Here is an 18,012-nt window from a genome sequence, read left to right as displayed (position 1 = left end):
TTTTGCTTTTGGGTTAAGAGCAGTAAAAATACAGAGAAATGACGGCACAAACCTGGCAACCAGATAAATAAAGCTTTGGAGTTGAGCCATTTGGAAAGAAAACAGTAGGAAGGGGGGTGTTTGAGCACGGGGCTGAGTCTCTTGTACTGATCAGCACTGTGTGATGCAGAAGGACCAGGAGGAGGAGGAGGAGGAGGAGAGGAAGGAAGGAGGAGCGAGCGGTGGAACAGACCGGCTGAGGCTCACAGCTCTCAGTCTCTCCTCAGTGCTTGGCAGAGCCGCTGCTCTCTATCTCTCTCTCTCTCTCTCTCTCTCTCTCTCTCCTTCTCACCGCTCTCTTTATCACTTTTGCTGACAAAACCCCACGCGCACAGACAGGGGGGCTCGCTCCCTCACCTTCATCCCCCACCATGCTGCCCTGGAGAAGGAGTAAGTTTGTGCTGGTGGAGAACGAGGCCAAGACAAAGCCTAAGAGTCTTGGAGCCGGGCTTACCTACCACTCCATCCTCTCCTCCCTGCTGCGCTCCTGCCCAGACCTGCTCCCGGACTACCCATTCGACTGGCTCGGCAACGTCTTCCAGCACAAACGGCAGAAGGTTGAGCTAAACAAGGAGGACCCCACCTACAATGTACGTTACCTGGGAAGCATAGTGACCATCACGGCCAAGGGAGACGGATGCACTCAGGAGGCGGTGGCCAAGATCTGGACCAGGAGCAACTACGGAGAGCAGAGCATCAAGATGAGGCTGACTGTGGGAGCGCAGGGCATCAGGATGAGCGCTGACAAGTCTGGGAAGAAAAAGCCGACTCATCTGTACTCTCTGAACCGGATAACCTACTGCACATCTGACCCCTACAGGCCCAAAATACTGGCCTGGATCTACCGGCACCAGGTGAAGAACAAGGCAGTGGTCTTGCGTTGCCACGCCGTCCTGGTCACCAAGTCAGAGAAGGCCCGGGCCATCGCAAACAAACTTTACCAGACCTCCACGTCTGCCTTCAGTGAGTTCAAACGTCTGAAACGTCAGAGCGACTTCCGACACTGCCAGCAGGAGCTGCTTGGGGACGAGGTGGTGCCACTCATGCCGCTGAGGAGACAGCTCAACGGACAGTGCTACTACCGGCCACCTGCCGACCACGCTGGCATTGCCCCCCGCCTCTACCCCATTACTGAGGAGGAGGAAGAGACTGAGGAGGAGCAGGAGCAGGAGAAGGAAGAAGGAGGTCAGGAAAGGGAAGAGGGGGACATTCAGAGGAAGGAAGAAGGGGAAAAGAAAAAGGAGGAGGAGGGGAATTGTGAGACTTTCACTGACCCCATTCGATTCTGTCACATGGACTTGGGGGACTTAGTTAATGGACTAAAGGAGTGCCAAATCAACATAATCAGTGATGGCAACAACAATACAATGACATTCATCAGTTCTCTAGTGTGACCTGAGAGAACAGGAGGATATCTTACTGTATTTCAAAACAAAAAACATTCTCCTCTCCTCCCCTCACTGGTACCTTCACAGTCTCCCTCCCTCCAAGACAAGGGGGAAGATTTTGGTTTGTCAGTTGATTGGGAGACTGTGTGGAGGATGAGTGTTTACAAAGAGGGATTTGTGTGGGACAGGGAAAGGTGTTCAAATAGCACAATGAAAAGGAAAAATTTTCTCAGAGCCTACTGAGGGAACTGCGTGCATCGTGTCATGGTCATGAAGGTGTGTTGCACCCCAAACCAACGTGTTGTACCCTCCTGGTGTTCCTTTTGTTGTGAGTATTAACAATGTTTTAGTTAGAAGGGATGTCTGAGAGTTAGTATTTTCCAGCAAGGTTGTTTGTAAACAAATGTATCATTTTTTATATGACAATCCTGTAATAGCCAGTGCAACAGTACATTTTCAGAATTTTTCACAGTTGACCTTTTTGAATGCATTCAACCCCCGTGAAGAAGTTTAATACAATTTTATTATTAACAGTGGCCAACTAATGAACTATACTATAATTTAGGAATAAAGCCATTGCCTGTAAATCTTTATTGCTACCTATTTGTTAAAGCCCTGCTTCATCATTTCTGCATGAAAAGTCAGCGGTGACATTTAGCGTTGAGCTATTGTCTTTTTAAATGTGACACCTTTGATCTCTTGACTTTTACAGCTCCACACTGTGATACGTTTTTTTTTACCACACAAATAGGGAGGGCTTATGGACTGACGTGCTTGCATTTTGCTGTATCTATTCTGTATACTATGGGCATTTGTTTTCAGGTTTGCTAAATATCTGTTTGTAGTTTCTGTTATAGCTCAGTGTTTTTCACTGCCAGACTTCTTTTCCACAAAGGAAGCAAAAATACCTAGGGTTAGTCCCACACAGTTTGATGAAAAAAACAATATTTTGGCTACTGTTTTTGTTTGTTTCCTACTAATGCACACTGTAATCTGTGAAGATACATTCTGATTATGGTTTATAATAAAGTATTTATTCACAAATGGTGTTGTAAAATACCCTCAAGTCTGAGTGGTTTTCATTATCTTACCAGACACTTGAGTGAATGACCAATTTAAGCTTGTGGTTTATCTTCCCCAATCTTCCCAAAAGAATTCTAAGACCTAGACTAAGCTGTTGTCAAGAGAACCAGGCATTTGTCCAAAAGGAAAACAGAAATGAACCTTCCATATGGAGACCTCTCGTATCACCCCCCAAGAACAGGAGCATTACCACAGTAGGACCAGTGTTACATTAAATGTAACTTAAACGGGGTGTTCACATTCAGTGAGATGTAGATCTGGGGGACAGATCTTGTCTGTACTGTTATTGGCTCCTCAGCCGTTTACTCTGAGTCAGGCAATTAATCAGTGGATTGAATTGTCCGGGAAATGAACATAAAATCCCTGCCTCTGCAAGAAGGCTGTCAGCTGGTTACAAAACCGACTGATCTGAAACGGTTACCAGCCATCCACCATTTTACTGCTATTCTGATATCAGACTAATCAAGTATTACAATTCAGACTGCGTTCCGGGTGTTATCCAAAATTTAGCTTGTATCTATGAAATGATGTCACACTTTCCCATTCACAGTATAATTTCCAATTTTACAACTGAATAATTCTGTCCATTTTAATTTCAATGCTGTTTAGTTCCAGTTATTTTTTTGTTCATTATATAAATAACCAGTCAATCAAACAAAAAAAACATCTAAATTTTGGCAACAGTAACATTCTGTTACTGTTCATTTGTATATTGTGTAGACCAAATGACTGAGGACTAAATTATTTTGATGGATATGTCTCCAAGGATATTATCTGGATCCTTTGAAGTCAATATTTCTCTTTAACAAACAGCCTTTGTAATGGTTCAGTTTTGTTGAGGAATGATTTTAGAAAAAGATTTTAGATATTTTTCATACCTTGTCAGCCTTGTGTGATGGACATCACAAAATGCCCTTTCTTAATTAGCACATGACAGAGCTGTGCTGACACCCACAAAATCATGACTTTACCCTGGAACTCTTCAAGGCACTAGTGCATGAGCGTGTCATGTCTAACAAAGCTCCACCATATGCTGACATGAGCCGTGAGTGGAAGAGCCACGCTGGGTTCGTGTAAACATGAGCATCTCCAGCCAAAGTGAGTAGAGCGACAGATGGCAGCGGCTAGGTGGATGCTTGGTTTAAACATGGACATCTTCCAGATTACCAAGCCTCTGTCCTCGTTCCAGAAGCACTTTGGCTCAGCATCATCCTCTAGTGACTGTCTTAATGAACGACGGACCTCATCAAACACAACATGAACAGGGGCCTGTCATGTGAGAGCACCTTGTGCAGTTCCCAGGCAGCAGGGCGTGAGGGTCTGAGGCTACACAGACAGAGAGAGCTGCTCTGTCTTTGTCTGTCACCTGCACAGCTGTTCACAATCATCCCCTCCTCGCTGTCTTCAGAGTGGGGAACATTTACAGAGCTTTGTTTTGGAACAAGGGTTTCCTCATCACCTGCTCCTGGAGGCAAAAAATGTCGGCTTCCTAAGCTACTTCATGTTTCCTTCTTCAGCAGAGCCTTTCGAGAATGTGTTAATCGGCTCCTCTAGATGCCAGAGAGAGGGAACAAGGTGTGCCGGGGGCAGGACATTTTGGATCAATGAGCCATCACTCAGTAGTGGGAGAGAGGGCGAGAGGAAGTGAAAGAGAGAGAGTAATGAGATGACTGCGGGTGAAGGGTTATGTGTGTGTGTGTGTGTGTGATATGGGGTAGGTAAGGGTGGTTGCAGAAGCAAATCGAATCTCATTGGCAAAGGTTATACAAGTAGTAGCCTTTGTTATTAACAAAATTAAATACACCCCCCCCCATAAAAAAAAAAACTATCCAACAACCTTCTACTTCATGCATATCTTATAATGTTCCTAAAAAAGACTTGCACACTTAGCAAGTTGCAAATGAGATGCCCCATGTTTTGCTCTTCAGCAAGACTGTCAAAACCCAAATGTGGCTGTAGAAGCAATCGCCCGAATCAGAGCGGTAGAATGAAACTGTCCAGTAAAGGGCATCCCTATGATGATTAGTATCATAAAACAGTGTTCTCTTCAAGCAACCAACCCAAGAGACATTAGGTCACAAATACCAATGACTAAATCACACGTATTTAGTGTTGAATATTGTATGACCCTTCAGGAAAAATACATCCACCTAGGCTGTAATGAGCTGAGAACCCCATGTGCTATTCTGGAAAATATTCTCTGGGGACTTTCAGTGTAGTATGGTGCAGAATGAACAGTCAGCCTTGAACACTGAACAAGTTCTATACAACTAATTAATTCATGAGGACCATGGGTAAGTTACCGTCGTGAAACTTTTATCGAGTTGCCTCATGATATATAGGAAGTACCAGATATAGTGTGAAAACAACTCCAGGGAAGAAAAATCATTGCCCGTGATAGATTTGAGTGTGTTGGTATCTAACAGTGGTGGCAAAGTTATTTTCTCAAGGGAGAGAATACTTCTAGTCACATCTCTCTTCTTTCTCTCAAGAGGACTGGTGCAGTCACATTTATGAAAGCAAATACCGTTTTTGGTGGTCATTATTTCACCAACCAGATATGTTACCCCAACAGTCCCCGCTCACTGATCCACCCTTCCTACCAAGGTTCCTTACAAGTCCCCTGTCAACACAATCCCCACACCATGGACATGTTCCATCCAGTAAACTGATCTCAGGAAAGGCTACGCGGCTGGAAACTCAGTGACATGTCCAGAGAAGGGACTAACTGCCAGAGTCACGGCCTCAGCCTCTGCAGGTTGATCTCAGCCTGCTGCTGTGTGCTGACGGCCTCCTCCACAGCATGACCTCCCAGTGTCCTCCAGGGAGAGCCATTGCAGGACAGAAGAAGGTGACACAATCTCTGTCTATGCCGCTGGCAAAGGCGTCCACTGATGTCACCAGAGCCATTAGTGGGACTAATTATGAAATCAATAGGGTGTAACGCCTGTACACTCTTTACAGAGTGTACTTTCTACAAAGTGACGCAGGTGTTCCCTTCATCAGACACTGTCCACAGAGGGAAGAAGCACCAGTGGTCGGTGGACTTGGTACAGAAAGAGTGGACCGTGTTTGTAAACAAAACCATGTTGTTACACCTGCCCATGTTGAAAAGAACATTGAGTTACCTGAAGACAATCTCCTTCAATTATGTAGGCTCCCCAAAGGAAAAGTGTTTTCGAATTGTTGGGACCACACACTGATCTATGAATTAGTGTCTGCTAATAAAAACAACAAGAACATGAGAGAACCAGAACAGCGACTCTGCCCTTCTGAACACAGGTGTCTGTCTGTTTTGTCTTTGCTGGTTCAATGCTCTCCCCCTGGTTCCTCCTGCTCTTCTATCCATGATTAAAAACACCACGAGGCTGTAATAAAGATAATGCGCGATACCACATTTTTATGTGTGTTGCATTGATTTCCCTCAGACAGAATTCCTTGACCGGGTAAAAGCCATAAAAACGTTTTTACTGAATATGTAAGGCAGAATATGGACAGTGATTTGCAATAATTCCCCCCGGAGCATATTTGGTGATTCTTTCGCAGGATCGGAAGGCATATTCTCTGACTCAGCATTTTCCAACTCATAGTGCTCTCATTATTCAGCAATATTCAGCAAAATACAAAACAAAGCTAAAGGAAACCAGTTTAAAAGGTTTTGTGTACAAATGCCTTTAAAGTCTGAGAAAAAAGCCCTTCAATTCCAGATATCTATTTAGTCCTAGAGCTTCCTCTTGGACAGCAAAGAGGCAATCAGTCCTGCATTCGTTTGTTTCCCGGTCCCTGTTACCCAGGGAACAATAGGTTGAAGAACCAGAGAGAAATCACTTAGCACACACACACAAACACACACATCCCATCACAGATGTAGAGAGAAAAAAAATATATAGGGAGAGACGGGGAACAGGGAAAAGAAAGTATGCAGCACTCTAATATAGGTATAATACTCAGGAAGAGAAATGCACACTCTCGTAGATTTAAAAGTTGTTTTGAAGTGCATGTCAGGGCAAGATCTCTTCCATGTGATGTGGTCCATGGAGCCATTGATAGGTGGATAAGGGGGGCAGTAGAGTAGGCAGACTGGCACATGAGGGGGCTGTTGAATGTCATGGAGCTCTACGCAGAGCTCTGCCATGTTTGCATGAGTGCCTTTAGTGCGCAACAGAAACGCTAAGCAAGCTTTGGGAGTGCTTTTTGAGTGCCTCAGGAGCTTTTTGAGAAAAAATGACAGTGATTTTGGGTCATGTTTGTTCTTTGTTCGTGTTTTAAGCAAAAGATAAGGAATTTTCATTCATTTTTCCCCCTTGTAGTGAACATTGCAACTCCCCCTCAAGGAAGTTTTGCCGTGCTGATGGTAACCTAACCTGAGGTAATGTGTTCTGCTTGGTCTCCCTTACTCATTGGGAATTCACATGCACATCAAATCTCTCTCGCTCACCTGACGGCAACCGTACTCATTTGGAATCAGCGGGAGATCATTATCAAACCTGCCAGTCTCTGGGGATGAAACCCCCATGGTGAAGATTAAAAGAATACAGCAGAGGTATACTTTAATAAAGGATGAGATAGATAAAAGATGCATGATGATGCATCACTTCAAGGTTCATCTAAGGCCAGACATTCCATTCATGTGCACAACTTTGTAAACATTGTGGCCAGCAAACTGCATTGTCATCAAACCACTTTAGGTCTCTCCTTTCTTCATTCATCCATTCGTTCCTTTATTAAATCATTCAGCTGCCTTCTTCCCCTCCTCCCTCTCTCTCTTCTGGCTGTCCTTGTGACTGCGGAGCAGCTGATACTGAAAGTCACAATGTTGCCACTGGGTAACACATCAGGAGATCCAGAGAGCTTGACAGGAAGTGGAGGGGAATACCGATGTGGTCCCCCAACACCTCTGTGCCTGCAGCACGTCAAGCTGCAGGACTGTTGGTAACAGGTACGGCCATAATGGCTTCTGACAGCGTGATCGCCACAGCCGTCACTGTGAACAGAGTTTTAAAGGGGAAAGAACTTTGGTTTAACTCTGTCAGGCTTGATGAAGCCGGTGCAGATATCAACCTACGCCAAACAGCAGCCGCAGTAGTCGTCAGACAAAGTTTGTCTGGACATAACTTCATTAGCTGAGACAGGCCCTAGGCCATAAAAGTAAGTTACAGGGAGACATCATGCTGTTATGAGGCAATGATGCTGAGCTATAAGAGCCTTCCATCTCAGAAAGCTTTTCCTGCTCCTCCTGTGGAGGTGGGGTTATTGAGACGAAGGATGGACCTCTAGCTCAGTGAGAAGACTCTCAATAAGCCCTGTGCACGTCAGTCTCTGCCTCACCTCAGTAAACTGTTGAGGGAGAAACTTTCATCTTTAAAGACATGTGCCAGGATAGAAACAATTGATGTCAAAGCCACAAGTAGATGATAAACGAGAGGAGCGTTTTCTTCGGGGGCTCTTAGAATAGGGTGATGTGCTCTTTATTCAGTCGACCTCCTCCTCATCATGTCATGGCTACTTTTCAAAAATTGGACCATTTTGTCACGATGAATGAAGGCCAGACTTTTTTATCACTGTCTTGACAGGTAAGACAAATGAGTTGGAGGGGAATTATGGACACACAGTTCTGTTGGATTTCAGTTTGAGTTCTCTTTAAAAAGAAGATAATGACCCAAGGAAGAGAGTGAGACAAAGAGTGAAAGGAAAAGAGAGAGGGTGAAGGAGTCCCCATCCGTACTGAAGGTCTTTTGTCTCTTGCCAGGTTATTAATGTATGGAACAAGGATATCTTTTTTAATGAACCCTGCCAGGTAAAACGAAGGTTAAATAAAGAGAGAGAGAGAGAGATGGAGGAAGAGGGGCTGGGATAGGGAGTTTGACAGAGAATGCACATACATGTACATACGTTTATGACTCCTTTTCATATGCAAAAAGACCCCCTGTGCTCCCTCAGATTTCCTCCTTCTCTGAGCCTGCAGGAGTTGCTTTCTTTGCCCCATGCTTTTCTTTGATCCCCCACTGTCAGGCTTCAGACATGAGCTGCTCTGGAGCTGGCCTACATCAGCCATCTCCACGGCTCTCTCACTAGACACTAAACAGCTTGACCAAAGGGATTTCAGGCTGATTTACCACAGCTAATGATATCAAAGAGAATGCTGGGTCACTTACATAATGTAAAATTTCCTGTGTGTTCTTTTGTGCACTATTTTAGTGTGTTTTCTGTGTGTTTTGCATGTGAATGTGCATTACTGTGTGTATTTCCATAGGTATGCATGTTATGTGCTCTAAAGGTGTACCATGGTACAGCATACTATCTAAAGAATAATTATTCCTGCCACGCAATCTACATTCCTTATCTGGTTCCAAACAAGGATTGTAACCTTTCAAGCAACATTTCAGTCACTGCACCACACATCCTCAAGTTACTGAAAGCCTCAATACTCTTCATCACGATAATATCCTTGGGCTTTTAGTTATTCCAGTACATGCATCTATACCCTGTTTATCTCCACTAATGTCACAAAAAGTTCTACACTTCCAGAGGGTACAGTTAAAATGTAAAATGTCATTTCTGAACGTCGTGGAGAGCTTGCTGTTCAGTAGCTATGAGGCGTGTGAGGGGCAGAGTGCAGGAAAGAACAGCCTTGGAGATGGTTGCTATGAACAGAGCCAGGCAGAGCTCTGGGGCGTGCCCTGGCAGGCCTTAGGGGGCCAGCAGGAAGAGACAGCTGCCAGGCCCTGCTCTGCCACCATGGAACCAGGGTTCCTAAACACAGACACACACGCAGCTCAAGCCTGTGCTCAGTAGAAAACAATCACAGAGCAAGAAGTAAATGAAGATTCACTGCAATGAAATGTGTGGTACTGTTGAAGGGAGCCCAAAGTGAACCCCTATCTTCCTGACCAGGAAAGGTCTGGGTTTCACATTGAAATCACTTATGGAAGTAGCACCACATGTGTCCCCAATATACTGCAGTAAATGGAGCGGTCTCAGACTGCTGAAAGGTAAAACACTCACATATGCTGATACAGTATTAACTGGAGCTCAGCCTTCAGTGTTTCCTGCTGAAGTCACTGAAACCCCCCCAGAGTTTCCCTTAGGACTTCCACTAATAAGAGCTAGAGTGTCCACAGAAACGCTCCAAAACCGGTAATTATCACTATCACCATCATGACTATCATGAGACCAAACCCAAGACGTCTTTGTCCCATAATGTTAGTGTCCTTTGTATTGTTGCGTTGAAGATGCGTTGCAATGATGCGTAGCAAAAACAATCACTTCAAATCTTTGGGGAGGGAGAGCGCGACAAGATGCACCACTAACAAGACATTAAACAGGAATAAATAACCCACTCCGTGTGACAGAACTCCCACGTGTCTTTATTACTGCCCCTGGGTTTGAAAATAAATAAATAAATAGTTGAAAAAACGTGCTAAATATCCCTTTAAATAGACCATGCTGTTCCTTCAGCATATCTCTCCTCAACCAGGTGATACATGCTGTGGAGACTACTCTTCTTTCAGGTGTCGGTTTGGGGCATTCTCACTGTTGATGCCAACACGTTTGCAGTTACATTTTGGTTTTCTAAGATGCAGATTTCAAGTAATTTATATAAACTGTTGGCAGTAATATACATTTTTGGGGCTATCTCGTTGTTGTGATCAGTGACCTTGCACTTTTGTAAATCTCTCTCTTGGAAGTCGCTTTGGATAAAAGCGTCTGCTAAATGAATAAATGTAAATGTAATGTAATGTATATAGTGCTGTGATTGGAGTCCTCCAAGGGCTCTCTGCACTTAAACCATATGCTTCCTCCAACAATCCATATGCTGTGTGACTGAATGACTCCTGAAGATAACCTGTTCTGTATTTGATGACAGATTGGTCTCTAACCTCAAATGGAGGTCAGCCACTTCCTCAGGGACGCCACAGCACATAGCAGTGCTTCCTCTTTCCTGATGGGCAGTAAAATATGTAAATATAGGACTACAGGCAGCTGTAAATATCAAGCCATGAAACTGTCTCAGCTTGTTTTCAAAATGAAAACAACTGTCAATTTATTTCCTTTAATCCCCAGTATTGGTCTGAAAGAAGAAGGAAACCTTTCTTAGTCTCATAATTGTGGTACAAACACACGCATGCCAAGGGTGTTCATCAGAACATCTTGTCTCAGCCTTTTCCCCCTCCTGCTTTTCTTCCTCACTTGGCAGTGGGCAGCCTCTTCATGTTAGCACAAGGAGAACTCCACACAGAAAGACCTGGGCTCCAAACAGTGCCCCATGCGGAATCAAACCCAGGATCTACTACCTGTGAGCCGGCAGGGCTAGGCACAGTGCCACCATGGTATGGTCATGCAGAAAAATGTACTTGTTATGAACATTATGCAGTAAAAGTCTTTTCATAAACTATTCAAGATGGAAGATTGAGTATTTATGTTTAGGTTTTTGCATTATATGCACTAATGCATATGATCTTGACAAGATACTATTTATTTCCTGATCAAATACTTGCTCAGCTCGTTTCCATGTTATGTATTATGGCAGTTTAATTTACTTCTGCACAATCTGGGGTATTGAGTGGGCTACCACAAATATAGGCCTTTATTGTACAGACATGATTAACATTAAATGGGAGCTAAACATACTATCCTGTCTCATTTAAACATCTATTTTCTTTATTAGATACTCATTCCACTATTGCTGAAGTATCCTTAAAACCATTGTGCGTAGGCTTGGCGTATAAGGTTAGATAATATTTGGTTCAATGTTGTTCTGCTGTTACATCTAACCACTCCAAACAAATTGAAATCAGAGGATTTACAACCTCCCTGATTGCAACAGCCCTGGTGTAATAAGTACCTTTTAAAATGAGATTGGCTGGTGAAGGGGCCTCACTGCAAGGCTTTAACCTCTGCTGTACCACCACTCAGCTTTAATAGCACTGCAGACGTCCTCGGCAGAAGTAAACACCAGCGTCCTGGCTCATATTCCCTCTGCTCGGCTGCCCACCTGTCTGTCAAGTGCAGCATGGGCCCCTGGAGAGGCAGAAGCAGACCTGCGTCAGCTCAGTTGCATTAAATCCGGGCCCAGCACCAGTGGTGCATATCAGGGCCACACAGTGGTTATGGCTGGGCTAATCCTGGAGCTCTAAACAATGCGGCTGTCAGGGCAGGGCCAGGCTGCCAGGCCCTCCGAGCTAAGCCATCTCTTCATTTCTCTGTCTGTCTGTCTCTCTCTCTTTTCTCTCTCCCTCTTCTCTGTCTCTCTTTCTGTCTCTTTTTCTATCTCTTTTCTCTGTCTGTCTGTCTGTCTGTCTGTCTGTCTGTCTGTCTGTCTGTCTCTCTCTCTTCTTTGTCTCTTTCTCTCTCTTTTCTCTCTCTCTCTTCTCTGTCTCTCACATCAGCCATTGATCCCCACTCTACTTGATCCCAGCCCAGCTCACTAGCCTGTTTCTGCACAGCTTTGGTCAGCCATAAACTAACCTGACTCCGGCAGAACTGGCTCTGCACAGCAGTGCATAAAGTTGAAATGACACTAGTTGCATCTGGCCTTTGTTCTCAATCAAATAGCCTTCAATTGAATGTATGATTCACACACATGGTGTCACGGCCACAGCCATGCCCCCATGTTTGGTTTTGCCCTGCCCTGGTGTTTCCCTGTGTCCCTGTGTCACTGTCTTCCCCTGTCTTGTCGATTGCTGTGGTGTTTTGTTCTCCTTAGTGTTAGCGTGTCCACCTGTGTCTTGTTTGGTTCTGTGTACACGGTTTTATGTCCAGTCTTTGCCTCTGTTACTTTGAGGATCCTGCCTGTGTCCCCGTTCACAAATACAGTAAAACCCTGATTTGGAACTCTGCCTGCCGGTCTCTCCTGTGTTCGGGTCCTACCCCACCACTCAACCGTAACACATGGTTGGTAAATACTTATTGATAACTATTGGATTGTTGAACTTTTTTCTGAAGTTCTTTTTTTTGATGCAGGGAGAAAAATGAGAGGCGGAAACTGCAGTACTTAACTGATCTAATCAGAATCATAAAGCATTGTAGAAATCTGATATTCATGATCATTACTGCTATTACAGGTCCCCCTATACAGTAGCATTGATTATGTCAAGGGAGGAAAACATTTGTTTCCACATATGCAATTGTACAGGTTTCCATCCTTGGTGGCAACAGTTAGACATCTGTCAGTGACACCCATAAATAGTCACTGTATTATTCAAAAGACATGTGGCTTGGCTGTGGATTGCATGAAATGTGTGTATCTTGCCAAAAATATAGCTAGGTTAGTCATGGTCATGATGAGGATAAGGTCACAAGCTGTCATGGATGCACACCACCTTGTAAATTGGCATATTCTCTTTTTTACTGTAATTAATTACATTTGCTGCTGCTTTCACATACAACAAACAAACAGAAAAATAACTATCTGACCAGTCAAAGGATCTGGGCCAGCGTTCTAGTTCTCAGAGAGAGGTTCTACTGGCAGTGCTACAGTATGCCTGCCCAGATCAGGACAATTTCCCTACAGCAATTTTGTTATTTTGTTTGTCCTTTGAGCTTGAATACTCTGTTCCTCACGTATTTTCTTTCTATTCTTATACCAGAACACCTCTAGCATGCTAGCATTTCATTTGGTCCATAAATGGTGGAATATAACAGGGTTTAACCAGACAACATTTAAGGCCAAAAAACATTTAAGCCTAAAGGAAGTACTTTTGCTCTTCTCTAAATCTCAAATGAGGGTTACATTTAACTTTCTGCCTGATAATAAAAGTTTATGTGCACTGAGGGCACCAAACCTCATGAGGAACCTAAGAGATGGAGAGAGCTGTTCAAAGAACAATTTCTGTTTGCTGTCAACACAGTGAAAGGAGAAAACCCCTCAAATACTTTTCTGCCTCTCATACAAAGAATGTTCCAAAGAGAACAGACATCATTATGACAAGAGGGAAGAGCAAACGACCTCAGAAGTGAATGTACTGCCTGTCTCAGTCTCCTGGGTTGTTTTACTCTGGTTCTGTACTTTATGATACTGATGTGAACACATTACCATGCAGGCTCAATGCACTTGCAGCGTGTCCAAAACTGTCCTATTGACAGGGTTATGAATATTAAATATGTTTTAATGTCTGTGTCAACAGCCCAAGGTTCAATGTTGTCAATCTGTGAGACAAATATACATAGCTGACTGTGTTTGACAAGCACAAGTACACATCATCACACATGTGCTAGACAATGTCAAAGTATTGTCTGCACGCACGATGATAATCCCAGTATCCATGCAAATATTTCATCATTAGAGTTCATGTTTCTCTCCAGCCTCGCTGGGGCTTCCAAATGATGATCATCCCTAATGAAAAAATATAATGAGCTGAATTAACTCATGCACACTCCCGGTAGAGATGCACAGCATACGATTAATTCAGATACTTGAATACTCAAGTAACAAATATCAAGCAGACACCCCTCTGGAATCTGGTTCAAATGCAAAAAGAACGCAACGTTTAGCACCTTTATATTCTCTGGGCTTCGATTGGATTGGGTGTAATAGATCTCAATTACTGGGTTGGAAATAGGTCACAGTATCACCCAATTTAAATATGCTGTCTGAATATTATAGTCCGTCTGGGAGAGGAGGACAGCAAGATGAGAGAGAGAGAGGCAGGTTTAACAGTCAGTTGCAGACTTGGAAGAGGGGACAGGTGAATAGCTATTCTATCAGTCTCTCTCAGAATTAAGCAACATTAAAAGATGGCTCCCAAAGCAGAATTACGAATTCATGAGCCATGGCTTGTTTTCACAAAGCAGAATAAACAGCTTAGAGAGATAGAGCGAGGGAACTTTTCTTGACTGAGCCTCTGTGCACAATCTGTGACTAAACTAATGTCATTTACACAGCCAATAAAGGCGTTCATAACAAGAGCACAGCTGGAAGCACAGCACAACCCTTTAATTGCATGAAATATTCAAATTAAGCAGCAACAGCAACAACAGCGACAGTCTTCACCCAAAGTAACCTAGATTATTCCTCATGTTTTTGCCAGCTAGCAGTTTCCTCTCCCATTGGATACCCCATGCTGACAAATCACCTCATTGGTGAGATTTGTGATCAACCTTGTTATGTGTTTTAGAGACCATGACACTGGAGCTGATATATTGTACTGCTTCATAACACTGCTGTCGTTTGCAGTGTGCCTGAAATCTGTTTTGAATAAGTCATTACATATGGTCCATACTCATTTTCAGAACATCAGCTGTAAATCTTTCTTTTCTAGGTCTCTTGGTCTTGGAGTTTTACACAGCACACTTGAGAGTTTCCCCTTAGCTGTAAAATAAAGGAGAAATGTACCAATGTGGCAGCTAGTAATTTAAATACAGTATGATCGGGTGTGTACAGTCTTCTTTTACTTCATTGGGGATTTAAGCTTTCTACAGTATCTGGAGAAGACCACTCTCTTCTTACTCGACTATTACTGTAGCTGATGAAAAGAACCGGACATCCTGAAATAACCTCATCTCACAGATTAAGTGTTGAAGACAGTTTATAGTAGGAATTAGTTCACACTGAGGCTTGCCGGACTTTAGTATGCCCTCCTATTCTTTGCTGTTACTGTGATATTACTCTCCTATATTCAAATAATTCAAAACTGTTTAATAGCTGATACTAGATACACAGTATTATCTACATAAAAGTTCCCTTTGGAACGTTTTGGTCAACAATCCTCTATAGTACCTGATGAAAATGATGAATCAGACCACCGATCACAACTGAAATCTAAACTTGTATAGAAAAACTGGTAACACTTTAGAATAATGGTCCGTTGTTAACAAGTAGCTATGCAGGAAGTAATAGGTAGTTCTACATTAACACCGAATTTAATACTATTAACTAATATGGAACCAAGATTAACTAAGCAGTAAGTAATAGCTAATTTACAACAGTTCCTTGGTAGGTATTTGGTTATTACTAAATAAATGTATCCTCTTGAGAACTACTTGTGAACTATGACCAATTAAGAAAGAATAACCAATGAATTACTAATCACAAAATTAACATGTCTAAAAAGTGGTTGTTTTACTCATAACATGGTCATAACTTTTCAGAAGCTGCCTCAAATGGGTTCTTTGTGGAAACCAGTTTATGAATATTATATCCCCCAAATACGTTGACTACAGGTTGAGATTTTGCTTACTCTTACCAAAGGATGGACGAATGTTCTCTGTTTATTTCAAACTTAAACATGGCATAATACAAATAATGATAATTTGTTTAACATTTTTAATAATTAGGAAGTGATGCTGACACTCTCATGTTTGTATTAGTTTACTATCATGAGCTCTTGAGTGTCAGTTCAATGTCTCAGACTCCAAAGACCTACCTTTATGTTACAGTAGCCGCCTGAGGAGGACTTCTCTGTAGGATATGAATATAAACATTGATGTTCTCTTTTCAAAAACAATTTGCATCCTGCATTTATGTTGAGATAAGCGCAAAACCGCATCTTCCAGATTACAATGTTTGTTAGAATATCACTAGTGCCTCACAGAAATGTATGCCTGTACCGTATGTGTCAAATATAAAATTAGACTTATTATAGGCCTATTACTTGTGAAAACCAGTAAAACTCTTCACTAATTACTCAAGCGTTACCTTGTCATCCTGCAGGAACTACTTGTGATGTGGACCATTATTTTAAAGTGAAAAACATGTTAACTCCTCACTAATTACTCAAGTGTTACCTTGTTATCCTGCAGGAACTACTTGTAATGTGGACCATTATTTTAAAGTGACAAACATTTTAATTCCTCACTAATTACTCAAGTGTTACATAGTCATCCTGCAGGAACTACTTGTGATGTGGACCATTATTTTAAAGTGACAAACATGTTAACTCCTCACTAATTACTTAAGCGTTACCTTGTAATCCTGCAGTAACTACTTGTGATGTGGACCATTATTTTAAAGTGACAAACATGTTAACTCCTCACTAATTACTTAAGCGTTACCTTGTAATCCTGCAGTAACTACTTGTGATGTGGACCATTATTTTAAAGTGACAAACATGTTAACTCTTCACTAATTGCTCAAGAGTTACCTTATCATCCGCAGTAACTGTAATCTGGACAATTATTTCAAAGTGAAAAACATGTTAACACCTCACTAACATGTCACCTCACAAGATATACAACATAAAACAACTGCAGTGATTGGATAACATTTCTTTTAATTATATGCACTGGAAGATTTCCATGAAGTCTAAAAGAAAATCCTACATAATGCAAAAATGCACATGGGCATGCAAGAATAAAGCATTTTGTAAAATATGTCTGAATTAAACATTCTTTGTTTTGCACAATGATGAAACCTAGCATTCAAACAAAAATTCTGTATTTTGGAATGAAACATTAAACACACTCAACAAAATGTGATGATAAACTGAGTCAAACATAATGGCTAAATAAGTAATAAGTAAGTAAATGGCTAACCCTAACCCAAATCAACGTATAGGCCTATCCACTACAACAGCAACGCTCCCAAAGGAATAAAAATGATTAAGGAAGAAAGAACAAATGGCAGGACTGTAAAATAACTTGCTAGATAACCCAATTCAGAGAACAGGAACATGGCCCAAAACGCTAGCTACAGTTATTGCTAGCTGTAAAGCCAGACTATAGCTGTCGGCTAGCTTGTAAAAAGTCCCTCATACAAACTGTGCAATCGAAATTTGCACTAATTCTACAATTCCAAATTTGCACTAATTCTACAATTCCAAATTCTAGTGAAATTCACCTAGTCGTTGTTGTCGTATGTTAGCCAAATACTGGATATTTACAATCCATAAAAATGTGCCACTGCCAAATGATTTCGCGCTCCAAACTCAATCGTTGACGTTGCGCCAGTAGCATATAGGTTTAGAGGAAAACATGACATGGATTCAGGACAAATAGGTTTTGGTAAGCCAAGTCGACTGGATTTGGAAAATGGACCGGCCGTGATTTGATATTTTCTGAGCTGCACAAAGACCTAATAGCAGACACATCGAAATTGCCCGCATAATCATACAGTATGATCAAATATTGGGGAGGACGTGTCCCGTAATCATACAGTATAATCAAATGTTGGGGGGACCTGTCCCATAATCATACAGGGACGTGTTATAACGTTAATATTCATAAACTGGTTTCCACAAAGAACTAATTTCAGGCACAAGCTTTCGAAATGTTATGACCATGTTAAGAGTAAAAAACAAAACAATTGTTCACTTTGTAGACGTTACTTTTGTGATTAGTAATTCATTGGTTATTCTTTCTTAATTGGTCATAGTTCACAAGTAGTTCTCAATGAGGATATATTTATTTAGTAATAATCAAATACCTACCAAGGAACTACCTTTGTACTAAATTCGCTATTACTTACTGCTTAGTTAATCTTGGTTCCATATTAGTTAATAGTATTAAATTCGGTGTTAATGTAGAACTACCTATTACTTCCTGCAGAGCTACTCATTAACAACGG

The 18,012-nt window shown here is 42.1% G+C and overlaps 1 protein-coding gene across 1 annotated transcript; it reads left to right on the top strand.

Annotated features, from left to right (window-relative positions):
- Positions 1-302: 302 nt before the first annotated feature.
- fam43b (family with sequence similarity 43 member B) lies at positions 303-2,404 on the top strand. The gene has a single exon (XM_047040444.1). It carries the CDS (start codon positions 411-413, stop codon positions 1,431-1,433), a length of 1,023 nt encoding a protein of 340 aa, XP_046896400.1. The 5' UTR covers positions 303-410; the 3' UTR covers positions 1,434-2,404.
- The last annotated feature ends 15,608 nt before the right edge of the window (positions 2,405-18,012 follow it).

Source organism: Hypomesus transpacificus, chromosome 18, assembly GCF_021917145.1.
Source record: "Hypomesus transpacificus isolate Combined female chromosome 18, fHypTra1, whole genome shotgun sequence".
NCBI lineage: Eukaryota > Metazoa > Chordata > Actinopteri > Osmeriformes > Osmeridae > Hypomesus > Hypomesus transpacificus.
The sequence above is the reverse complement of the archived record's forward strand: the minus strand, read 5'-3'. Positions and strand labels throughout refer to the sequence as shown.